We start from the raw sequence: 13,184 nt of genomic DNA, 5'->3' as shown, positions 1-13,184 counted from the left end.
CAACCATCCCACTGTTTCTAGAATTTGCCATAGGCTTAAGTCATGTCAAAATACGTAGAATTGCAAGAAATGAGCTTTAAAAAAGTAAACTATTCCTGGGGGAGGACTCCCAGTCCAGAGCAGATAGCTTAGTCACTAGCTAGCATGTCATTCTGGGACAAGGAGCGTTTTAGCTATCAGTAATAATTTAATACTATAAAATCAATAGGACAGGCATTGTAAATCTAATACAGCCATCAAGGCAGGACCCACAAATGTAATTCATACTGACAAATAATAAATGGCACATTATCCCTGTGTCATGATGTTGGCCTGTGGGTAAGGTTTATGACCCCCCATAAATACCTTTCTCCCTTCCCTCTCTCACTGACTCTACTGAAGGACTCTTGAATAGCCTTTGTTAAACATAGAGAGTCTGGGAACATCAAACAAGTGGGGGGAAAGGAACCATATTTCAGTAATAGAACCAGTTGAAAATATGCGTTGGTACTTAATGAATATGATGTCAGTTCGGTTGTCACCTGAGACATTATGACTGATGACAGGACGACATAAACTGTATCTGGGAAAGTCTACACATTCTAGTTATCAGATTCACATGGAATTGTTGTGCAATTTAAATGTTTGAATATGAAGCTATTTGTGAAAAGATTAAATGTAATTTTAGCTTCCAAATGGTTAAAGGTTAGAGCCCTGCTCAATCAGTGGCCTGCCCCTGTGAAGAGACATGGGTTATAAACTATGAAACACACCCTTCTCTCTCTCCACTATATAAGCCCTTGACGAAAATGTAACCTTCTGTTCCGAGGACGATAGGACGACGGTCCATACGTTAAAAAGGACTAACATGTCAACTACAGAACTAAGCCAACCTCAGCGTGAGCTTTGGTTGTGAATGGTATGAACTTTGAACTCTTATTCACTAAAGAAGTGAGACATCCTAGCCGTTGAGTTAGCAACAGCAGCTGTAAACGTGGGCTAGGAAAGGACAGACGACGAACCCAGTCTAACACACAACGAAGATACTACAACGTATCCAATTTACCACCAGAGACATTCTTCCGAGGACAGGAAGATCTCTGTTGGCCAACACGGCCAGCATCTACGACCAACCTACCGAAGCGCAGCTCAGAGTAAATATTTATTGCATTTTCCTTTTCCAAATGGGCGGTAATTTAGAATGCATAAGATACTGTATTTACGATAGCACAGCTTCTCCCTTTGTTCCTCAGTCTTCCCGCTCTTTCATTCAAGCCCAACCCCCTCTCTTTGTGTAACAAGCCATCATACAGGTTCTGTCCACCAGGGACATTTTCTGTATGACATAATTTGCATTCTGTGTATATGTAATTCTGTGTGATTAGTTAGGTATTTAGTAAATAAATAATTAAACCCAATTTTGTATTGCTGATTCAACTTGTTAGCCAGGGTTCGTGAAGATAACCAAGAATTTACAAGTTTCAGATGAGACTGAAATAAGGTGACGATTAATATTGACTGCTATTAATGTAAAATATTACTAGGTCTTTAAGAGTTTATTCAGAAGATAACAGCTCTATAAACACTCTTTCGTGGTGCCCCGACTTTCTAGTTAATTACATTTGCATGATTAGCTCAATCAGGTAATATTAATTACAGAGAAAGGATTTTACAGAATAGCATGTCATACCACTTAATCCGACATAGCCAAAGACACGACACCTGTCAATAGTTGGAGTAGGATGATTGCAGAACAGGTGGCCTCAGACTGTCAGGATGTTCATTTTCTAGCGCAAACTCCTTTATTTTATTAATTATTGTCTCACTTTTGTCTCACATGATCTATTCAGCTCTCCTGTGTCCTGCTCCCAGAATATAGAAAGATGCAAGATGGCGCCGACAGAGAGGGTCGCCTCGCTTCTAGTCCTTTAAAAAAAATGTATTATTTTAAATGTATTATTTCTTACATTGTTAGCTTAGATAATGTTGTGTTATTACATACAGCCGGGAAGAACTATTGGATAGCAGAGTGACGTCAACTTACCAGCACTACAACCAGCAAGACGTCGGACACCGACGTCTTGCTTCCAGACAAACTAAACACCTTCTTTGCCCGCTTTGAGGATAACACAGTGGCACCGACGTGGCCCGCTAGCAAGGACTGTGGGCTCTCCTTCTCCGTGGCCGACATGAGTGAGACATTTAAACGTGTCAACCCTCGCAAGGCTGCTGACCCAGACGGCATCCCTAGGCGCGTCCTCAGAGCATGCGCAGACCAGCTGGGTGGTGTGTTTCCGGACATATTCAAACTCTCCCAATCCCAGTCTTCTGTCTCCACATGCTTCAAGATGGCCACCATTGTTCCTGTACCCAAGAAGGCAAAGGTAACTGAACTGAATGACTATCGCCCCATAGTACTCACTTCTGTCATCATGAAGTGCTTTGAGAAACTAGTCAAGGATCATATCACCTCCACCTTTCCTGTCAGCCTAGACCCACTGCAATTTGCATACCACCCCAAAAGGTCCACAGACGATGCAATCGCCATCACACCGCACACTGCCCAATCCCATCTGGACAAGAGGAATACCTATGTAAGAATGCTGTTCATTGACTACAGCTTAGCATTCAACACCATAGTACCCTCCAAGCTCATCATAAAGCTTGAGGCCCTGGGTCCCAACCCCGCCCTGTGCGATTGGGTCCTGGACTTCCTGACGGGCCGACCCCAGGTAGTGAAGGTAGGAAACAACATCTCCACTTCACTGATCCTCAACACTGGGGCCCCACAAGGGTGCGTGTTCAGCCCCCTCCTGTTCTCCCTGTTCACCCACGACTGCGTGGCCATGCACGCCTCCAACTCGATTATCAAGTTTGCAGACGACACAACAGTAGTAGGCTTGATCACCAACAATGACGAGACAGCCTATAGGGAGGAGGTGAGGGCACTCGGAGTGTGGTGTCAGGAAAACAACCTCACTCAACGTCAGCAAAACAAAAGGAGTTGATCGTGGACTTCAGGAAACAGCAAATGGTCCACCCACACAGACAGTGTTGTAAAAAAGGCGCAACAGCGCCACTTCAACCTCAGGAGGCTGAAGAAATTTGGCTTCTCACCTAAAACCCTCACATACTTTTACAGATGCACAATTGAGAGCATCCTTTCAGGCTGTATCACCGCCTGGTACGGCAACGGCACCGCCTACAACTGCAGGGTTCTCCAGATGGTGGTGCGGTCTGCACAACGCATCACCGGGGCAAACTGCCTGTCCTCCAGGACACCTACATCACCCGATGTCACAGGAAGGCCAACAAGATCATCAAGGACAACAACCACCCGAGCCACTGCCTGTTCATCCCACTACCATCCAGAAGGCGAGGTCAGTACAGGTGCATCAAAGCTGGGACCGAGAGACTAAAAAATAGCTTCTATCTCAAGGCCGTCAGACTGTTAAACAGTCACTAACATCACTAACACAGAGTTTGCTGCCTACATACAGACTTGAAATCATTGGCCACTCTAACAAATGAATCACTAGTCACTTTATTAATGCCACTTTTTAATGATGTTTACATATCTTGCATTACTCATCTCATGTGTATATAGTGTATTTTATACCATCTATTGCATCTTGCCTATTCCGCTCAGTCATTGCTCATCCATATATTTATATGTACATATTCTTATTCCATCCTTTACTTAGCTGTATGTGTATATTAGGTAGTTGTGGAATTGTTAGATTACTTGTTGATATTGCTGCACTGTCGGAACTAGCACAAGCATTTCGCTACACTCGCAATAACATCTGCTAACCATGTGTATATGACCAATACAATTTGATTTGAGATATCAATCAAGTGCTGTTCGCCAAGCATGGGCTGATTCACTCACCTGTGAGGAGAACCATTCTACTGCAGTTTGAACTAGCCCTGCCGTCACTATTTAGACATTGGGACCACATGTCATATTGTCTTTTCTTTGTGGATTTTGTCTTACACAGTCTAGTGCATTTTAGAGTCGAAGCACACCCACTACAGATACACGTGCTGGTTTGAGCATCTTCATTCATCATTGTCTCTCACTTTTGTCTCAAATGCTAAATTCAATGTAGAATCAGTTTAACAGCTGACAAAAATTATTTGACTATTGTAACATGCAGTGGGAAGAATTATATTGTACCCGTCAGGAGCCCAGGCTTTTGCCACAGATTATAGAGTTATCGTCTCTGAACCACACAAAATGTAGATTGCATTCTGCTAAGGCACTTGTCTCTCTCTACATCGGTCAGCTACGTTGGGGACCAGAGTGGGATCCTTTAGATGTGCCTATGGGGCCTGGGCACACAAATGCTCCTAGAGAGAAGGGGGAATACTGAAGCATGGTTAACAGTTCTACTGTCTTCATCAGAGGCCCAGGCTTTGGGCATAGACGGTAAAGCTCTCTTTTCTGGACTGCAACATTGTAAGATTGTGCCCTCCATGGCACTTGATATACATTGATTGGTAGGTTACACTATATTTAGATACTTGAAATACTGCCCGAGACATCTTTGCTATTCGTCTCCGGACTCAACAAATTGTTGACTCAACAAGGTGTATTTGGCCCATGCACACGTGGTCAAAAAAAACAATACATAGATAATTTCCAGAGAAAAGGCTTTTTTTTCGTTTGATTCTACATTTTAATTTCTACCTTTTTTGGAAGTACTTACCGGGCATGAATGCAGTAAATGACAATAGTTGCTCAGCGAAACTCCATATTTGCGGAATATAATGAACGTATTCTGACATTATAACGCTTGCAAAGCCGTCTACTGGGAAAATAAATGGTAGCTAACTGTGCTAGTGAGGAGACTGGTCATATTCATCGTCTCCTCTGCCCAGACACTGGTTCAGCAGCTAGCCTACTACACGACATGATGTATACTAAAATGACCAGTTCCTAGGTGTATTGTACTAAGAGTAATTTATTGATATTGCTATATTTTTACTGGCTTCATGGGGGAGCAACTTCACATCAGATTGATCTTAAATTGGTCAGCAATATTGAAAACATTATGAGATCCCGCATTAACTTCTCCAGCTTTACATTATAGTAGTCGACATTGTGTTGCTTTGTCGTGTACGTTAGGTGAGCCACGTTTTCCCTTCAACTTCAACTTTGTTTTTCCATTACATATGCTGTAACACTTTTTTTTTTTTTTACAAACTAAACAGAATTCAATCATCTCATAAAAAATTCAAAACGTATTATTTTACAGAGTTCTTATGTTGCTGTCCCCACAACAACCAAGAAATACTTAAAACGTGTGCATTTTTGTAGTTGAAACATTACATGAAAATATACGCCATCCCATCTGGTTTGCGCTTAGTGGGACTATCATTTGATTTTCAACAGGACAATGACCCAAAAAACACACCTCCAGGCTGTGTAAGTAATTTACCAAGAAGAGTGATGAAGTGCTGCATCAGATGACCTGGTCTCCACAATCACCCGACCTCAACCCAATTGAGATGGTTTGGGATGAGTTGGACCGCAGAGTGAAGGTAAAGCAGCCAACAAGTGCTCAGAATATGTGGTAAGTCCTTCAAGACTGTTGGAACAGCATTCCTTATGAAGCTGACTGAGAGAATGCCAAGAGTGAGGAACGCTGTCATCAAGGCAAAAAGTGACTAATTTGAAAAATCGAAAATAAATATTTTTTGGTTACTAAATGATTCCATGTGTTATTTCATAGTTTTGATGTCTTCACTATTATTCTACAATGTAGAAAATAGTAAAAATAAAGAAAACCCTTGAATGAGTAGGCGTGTCCAAACCTTTGACTGGTACTGTATACATCATTGGGTAAAACATTCTCAAAGAGTTGCAAGATTGAAAGAATTGCACACACGCACACACACACACACCTTGGAGCTTTATGTCCAAGTTTGGTACTCTATATCTATAGCTATGGGGGAGCTTCTCTCCGACTCAACCTTGAAGTCCTACATAGCGCATACACTATAGATGCTAGGGAAACCACGTTCTGATTTCATCACGCGTCTTGTGATTTGGGGACAGAGGATTTTAAATACAACATTCTATCAAATAACATTTTGTGACAGTGGCGTAACATCTCCCCCCTCACTTCTAATAGACTAGACACAGAACAATAAGTTAAAAGGGTCAGGATAAGCAAATACAAACTCCCCAGTCCTCTACCCCCTCTCTCTTTCTGTGTGATTGAATTAGAGAGAAAAGATGGACATCAAAAGGTTGTATCCTCATTCTCATAAGGGACACGCCATGCTGAGATGAATCCACCTGATTGGGCATGGAACCTGCCAGTCATTCCTAAACGGTTCCCGTCACTAGGGGCAGTGTTCTAAATCAGTGCGAAAAGGGTGGGCGATGCTATGTGCTCTATTATAATAGTGACTTCTAGGCAGTATTACTGTGTGCATAGTATCATTTATTTACAAGAGTGCAGCCTTATTTACATATGTAAAACACTGGCAGGCATAACAACAGCGTACAGTGACTGTGGAGACAGAAGGTTTGTCATAGAAGGGCAGAGGTGATTTACACGGTTGGGTTTCCTACCGAATTCAATCCAAAAGGAGGTAAAATAACATCTGGCTATACACTACCAACCTAAAATCATAAATAAATGTTTGAAGGTACCAGTGGTTTGTTAAATGAAATAATGTGGTTGGATTGTTTATGCCATATTGAACAGAGCACCTTTTCCAGGAATTTATTAAATAAGATACTTTTTAGCAAATAATGTAAAACTCTGAAGCTAACTTAACAGATATTCTAAACACACAAACAGTAGATACAATATTACAAAGTAATTTCCTCAGTTCGGCCCAGAGACCAAAACATAGACAATATAATATAATACAGCAAGCGGGAGGGTTGGGTCGGTCTCCTTTAACCCTTGATCTCTAACCCGAGAGTGACCCCAGAAATGAACGACGGCAGGCACTTGAATTTCGTGGTTTCCTGTTTGTTTGTTAAATAGTCCGGAGAGTTGATAGTCCTCACACAAGGTTGTGTGCTCTGGGAGGAAGTTGCCTCTAAATTCTGATCTAAGATAAGCTCAACCTACTCCCAGATCCTAACGTAAACCATTAGGGGAGGAAACGCATAACTGGCCCGAGGTCAATGTCTACATGCCACTTCCTCCTCAACACAATTCCATAAGAGAAGGAAAAGAAGGCGAGATTATCAATGACGTCACCCTAGTTCCCTCAGGACTCCATCTCGTCTCCGTCGAATGGCGGGGACTCGAAGCTGCAAACCTCCTCATAGGTCAACCCTGAGAGAAAGAGAGAGATCAGAAGTGGCCAGAGTAGACATCAGTTTAGTGCGAGTATCATGTTATGTTAAACCTAAATGATTTTATCATCCTCCCTCCACACACGGAGCCATTTCCCTCTCTCCCCCCGTCACATACTTTTCCACTCCTCTATCTCCAGCTCACGGCTCTCAAAGCTCTGGTCATATGGCTCAGACTCTGGTTCATCGTCTGGGTCGTGGTACTGGGAGAAGTAGGGGTGGGCCAGGGCCTCTGACGCTGTGATCCGCTTATCAGTGTCCAGAACCAACATCTTCTCTAACAGATCCACCGCTGGAAGGGGGAAAGAGAGAGAGAGAGAGAGAGAGAATGTAAACGGAGTGTCTGTTTAGACAGTGTGAATGTGTGTGTGTGTGTGAGACACTAGACAGACTACCCCATTATTACCTAGTGGGTTAGCGCCAATGAACACATCAGCAAAGTTCCTCTTGGGCATCTGGGGAAGGGAGTTAATGTAGTTTCTGGCCTGTTAGAGAGATACACAGAACGGTTCAACACACACTGGACGGGGAACACACAACACTTGAACTGCTTCTGAAATCAAGCGTTACCACATGTCGGCAGTGAAGACAGATTATTTCTGTACACTTAGGGCTCGAATCCTAACTTGAGATCAGAATGTGTAAATCACGCATTGATGCCAATAGGAGACTGAGTTACGTGCCCTGTGTACGAATGTATCAAGCGTCTCAGTGTAGGAGTGACGATTTAAGATCAGTTTAGCCTTTTACATCACAGTGAATAGGATTACATGGACAGACAGGGGGAACCTGATCCTAGATCAGCACGCCTACTCTGAGACGCTTGATAAAATGGCCCCAGATCTCAAGATAGGAATCCCATAGAGCACATCTAAAGGGTTATGAAGAATACTGTAGTCTGGAGCTGTAGTTTGGAAGAGCACCCCTGTACACAACAACCAAACACATCATATACCATCAGAACACTCCAGATCACAGTGGGGCAAGGCCAGAAAAAACTAGTCAGGAATTATGGATTGCAAAGCACTCTGGAAAGTGGTGAGATTACGTCAGAGATGCATGTCAGACAAAAAGCAGTCAGGTGCAGAGAGTAGGGGAGGGTTGGAAGAGCTCTGTAGGGCCTAACAAAAGACTGGGGGCATCATAGAGATCCTATTAAATTACTAGAGGGGCTATGTCATAAACGCTCAAAATTCCAGGAAGGGGTAGCCATATTGGTCAGGGAGAAATCCAAACCAGTCTAATCGGAAAGAATGGCAGTAGAGGCATAATCCTGATTTTACTTATGCAGGAAAATAAAGTAAGACATGTGATATCAGAAATTGTGTAATAGAATTTAACCTAAAATACTGTCCTACAATCATAAATACAGTTCATACAGTTTTATATGCATTTTCTGTATAAATAGTATCTAAAATAAGTCAACGACCAGAAAAGTCTACATTTTTGTTTTCCTGGAAAACTGTGAGTGCTATTATATGATACAATATCAGTACTTGTTGCATTTATAATTTGGGCGACCCTGGGAAGGACATCTCATAGTGTCTCACCTCGTGGCTGGGCATCCGGCTAATGACAGAGGCCGGGGGCGTTCCTGTCAGCCTCATGATCTGCTGCAGCTGGTTAATATCTACAGCAGCCCAGGGTCAAGGGTCATAGGTCATACTGTCACACAGGTGAGAGGGTCACAGGGATGTCAAAGTGTCCCTAAAGTAAATTATTTTGTTTCGTGGGGAGAAGGGGGGGGAGAAGATAAGGGGATGAGAGGGAAGGGTCAAAGTTGACATGCTGTATGAGGTATTATTGAATAGAGACACAACAACATGCTTTTAGAACACAGCCAGAGGAACGAGTGTCAGAAGAACAGAGCAACCCAAGATGAGAGGGCTCAAGGGGGCAGCTTTACTCAATAACAACTAGGTCAAGGTTCTCTTGGCTTCTGAAACAGCAGCCCATGTAGCTGTAAGTACATGGGGCGGCAGTGTAGCCTAGTGGTTAGAGTGTTAGAGTGTTGGACTAGTAACCGCAAGGTTACAAGTTCAAATCCCCGAGCTGACAAGGTACAAATCTGTCGTTCTGCCCCTGAACAAGGCAGTTAACCCACTGTTCCTAGGCCGTCATTGAAAATAACAATTTGTTCTTAACTGACTTGCCTAAATAAAGGTAAATAAAAGTACACAGGAAGTGGTGTTGAGTTACAGTGGCTATATAATGGCAGGACAGGAAGAGAGTATACTAGTAGTAGTAGTAGCAGCTCAATAAGGAGGTCGTTATAGAAACGCAGAGGCACAACCCAAACGCAGGCAGGCAGACGGGTGAGGGCAGAGTGGAACAGAACATGGTCTAACACGACAGAACACTCACAGACTCAGGAGATTTTTCATCAAGAGCTCAGGTTCCGGGGTTCGCATGAGGAGCATTATAAGCTTCAACTGACCAATGTCTATACCATACCAACATCAAGGGAAAACTGAGGGATGGGATGGAAGGATGGTGAGAAGGGAGGGTAGGGAAAAGTAAGAGGGAAAGATGGAGAAGTAGGAGGAGGGATACTTCTATGAGAACCTCAGACATACCTGGTTTACCCATGCATGTAGTTAGTTATTTAGCTAAGTGCACACTTCAACTGGGTGTAGTGGATAGGGGTCAATATGGAATTGGGCCATGACAACAAGTGCTACACTTTTCTATGTCACCAAGACGACAGTGAAAGGATACGGTCGGTGCCGGGGAATAACGTCCTTCCGGTTAGCAGCTCCGCCATTATGCAGCCCACCGACCAGATGTCAACTACAACGACAAAAACAACACTTAGTGTTCAGCTAGAAACACATATCTGTAAAATCATTTGGTATAACCATTTACACCTGCAAAACTATTTTGGGGGATGTAAAAAAATACAATAAAACCTGGCCTATAGAATATACAGTATATTACTTATAGGTCATACCCGTCATATTGCAGAGATAGACTAATATACAGTGGATTCACAAAGTATTCAGCTCCCTTCACTTTTTCAACATTTAGTTACATTACAGCCTTATTCTAAAATGGATTAAACCGTTTTTTTCTCATCAATCTACACACAATACCCCATAATGAAAATGCAATACGTTTTTTTGAAATGTTGGCAAATTTATTAAAAATAAAAAAAACTGAAATATAACATTTACATCAGTTTTCAGACACTTTACTCAGTACTTAGTTGAAGCACCTTTGGCAGCGATTACAGCCTCGAATCTTCTTGGGTATAACGCTACAAGCTTGGTACACCTGTATTTGAGGAGTTTCTCCCATTCTTCTCATTCTTCTCTGCAGATCCTCTCAAAACCCACTTCTGCATTGTCTTGGCTGTGTGCTTAGGGTTGTTGTCCTTGTGGAAGGTGATCCTTCGCCCCCAGTCGGAGATCCTGAGCACTCTGGAGCAGGTTTTAATTAAGGATCTCTCTGTACTTTGCTCTGTTCATCTTTCCCTCGATCCTGACTAGTCTCCTAGTCCCTACCGTTTAAAAACATCCCCACAGCATGATGCTGCCACCACCATGCTTCACCGCGGGGATGGTGCTAGGTTTCCTCTAGACGTGACGCTTGGCATTCAGGCCAAACAGTTCAATCTTGGTTTCATCAGAACAGAGAATTTTGTTTCTCATGGTCTCTGAGTCCTTTAGGTGCCTTTTGGAAAACTCCAAGCGGGCTGTCATGTGCCTTTTACTGAGGAGTGGCTTCCGTCTGCCCACTCTACCATAAAGGCCTGATTAGTGGAGTGCTTCAGAGATGGTAGAAACTTCAAACTAGCTTTTCATACAGAAATTTGCATCCTATAGCTCTAACTCCAGAACGTTTTGGGACACTGAAAAGTCCATGGAGAAAAATAGAACCTGCTCCCAGCTGCCCACTGCACTGAGGCTAGGAAACACTGTCACCACCGATAAATCCACGATAATCGAGAATTTCAATAAGCATCTCTCTACGGCTGGCCATGCTTTCCTCCTGGCTATCCCAACAAACAGCTCCGCACCCCCCACAGCTACTTGCCCAAGCCTCCCCAGCTTCTCCTTCACCCAAATCCAGATAGCAGATGTTCTGAAAGAGCTACAAAACCTGGACCCGTAGCGGGGCTAGACAATCTGGACCCTCTCTTTCTAAAATTATCTGCCGCCATTGTTGTAACCCCTATTGCCAGTCTGTTTAACCTCTCTTTTGTATCATTATTGATTCCTAAAGATTGGAAAGCTGCCGCGGTCATCCCTCTCTTCAAAAGGGGGTTACACTAGACCCAAACTGTTACAGACCTATATCCATCCTGCCCTGCATTTCCAAAGTCTTCGAAAGCCAAGTTAACAAACAGATCACCGATCATTTCAAATCCCACCGTACCTTCTCCGCTGTGCAATCTGGTTTCGAGGCTGGTCACGGGTGCACCTCAGCCACACTCAAGGTACTAAACGATATCATAACCACCATCGATAAAAGACAGTACTGTGCGGCCGTCTTCATCGACCTGGCCAAGGCTTTCGACTCTGTCAATCCCCGTATTCTTGTCGGCAGACTCAACAGCCTTGGTTTCTCAAATGACTGCCTCGCCTGGTTCACCAACTACATCTCAGACTGAGTACAGTGTGTCAAATCTGAAAGCCTGTTGTCCGGACCTGTTGGCAGTCTATGGGGGGTACAACAAGGTTCAATTCTCGGGCCGACTCCTTTCTCTGTATATATCAACAATGTCGCTCTTGATGCGGGCGATTCCTTGATCCACCTCTACGCAGACGACACCATTCTGCATACATCTGGCCCTTCTTTGGACACTGTGTTAACAAACCTCCAAACGAGCTTCAATGCCATACAACACTCCTTCAGTGGCCTCCAACTTCTCTAAAACGCTAGTAAAACTAAATGCATGCTCTTCAACCGATCGCTGCCCGCACCGGCCCGCCCGACTAGCACTCTACTCTGGACGGTTCTGACTTAGAATATGTGGACAACTACAAATACCTAGGTGTCTGGCTAGATTGTAAACTCTCCTTCCAGACTCTTATTAAACATCTCCAATCCAAAATTAAATCTAGAATCGGCTTCCTATTTCGCAACAAAGCCTCCTTCACTCACGCTGCCAAACATACCCTCGTAAAACTGACTATCCTACCGATCCTCGGCGGTGTCATTTACAAAATAGCCTCCAACACTCTACTCAGCAAACTGGATGCAGTCGATCACAGTGCAATCTGTTTTGTTACCAAAGCCCCATATACCACCCACCACTGCGACCTGTATGCTCTCGTCGGCTGGCGCTCGCTACATATTCGTCACCAGACCCACTGGCTCCAGGTCATCTATAAGTCTTTGCTAGGTAAAGCTCTGCCTTATCTCAGCTCACTGGTCACCATAACAACACCCACCCGTAGCACGCGCTCCAGCAGGTATATCTCACTGGTCATCCCCAAAGCCAACACTTCCTTCGGCCGCCTTTCCTTCCAGTTCTCTGCTGCCAATGACTGGAACAAATTGCACAAATCGCTGAAGTTGGAGACTTATATCTCCCTCACTAACTTTAAGCATCAGCTATCTGAGCAGCTTACCGATCGCTGCTGCTGTACACAGCCCATCTGTAAATAGCCCATCCAACTACTTACCTCATCCCCATATTGTTTTTATTGTACTTTTTTTGCTCTTTTGCACACCTATCACGCCAGTGCTAATTTGCTAAATTGTAATTACTTCGCTACTATGGTCTATTTATTGCCTTACCTCCTTACACCATTTGCACACAATGTATATATACTTTTTCTATTGTGTTATTGACTGTACATCTGTTTATTCCATGTGTTGTTTGTGTCGCACTGCTTTGCTTTATCTTGGCCAGGTCGCAGTTGTAAATGAG

At 43.5% G+C, this 13,184-nt stretch overlaps 1 protein-coding gene across 1 annotated transcript in view; it reads right to left on the bottom strand.

Moving 5' to 3' along the window:
* Positions 1-6,413: 6,413 nt before the first annotated feature.
* The window catches only part of LOC115151057 (mitogen-activated protein kinase 14A-like), a 39,785-nt gene continuing 33,014 nt past the window's right edge, over positions 6,414-13,184 (bottom strand). The window contains exons 8-12 of the mRNA XM_029695003.1: positions 10,025-10,096; positions 8,857-8,936; positions 7,713-7,791; positions 7,425-7,598; positions 6,414-7,286 (exon numbers count right to left, since the gene is read on the bottom strand). Coding sequence (XP_029550863.1) covers positions 7,219-7,286; positions 7,425-7,598; positions 7,713-7,791; positions 8,857-8,936; positions 10,025-10,096 — 473 coding nt within the window. The 3' untranslated portion in view covers positions 6,414-7,218. The remainder of the gene's footprint in view (positions 7,287-7,424; positions 7,599-7,712; positions 7,792-8,856; positions 8,937-10,024; positions 10,097-13,184) is intronic.

This window comes from Salmo trutta, chromosome 16, assembly GCF_901001165.1.
Source record: "Salmo trutta chromosome 16, fSalTru1.1, whole genome shotgun sequence".
Classification (NCBI taxonomy): domain Eukaryota; kingdom Metazoa; phylum Chordata; class Actinopteri; order Salmoniformes; family Salmonidae; genus Salmo; species Salmo trutta.
This window is presented reverse-complemented; position numbering and strand designations above follow the sequence as displayed.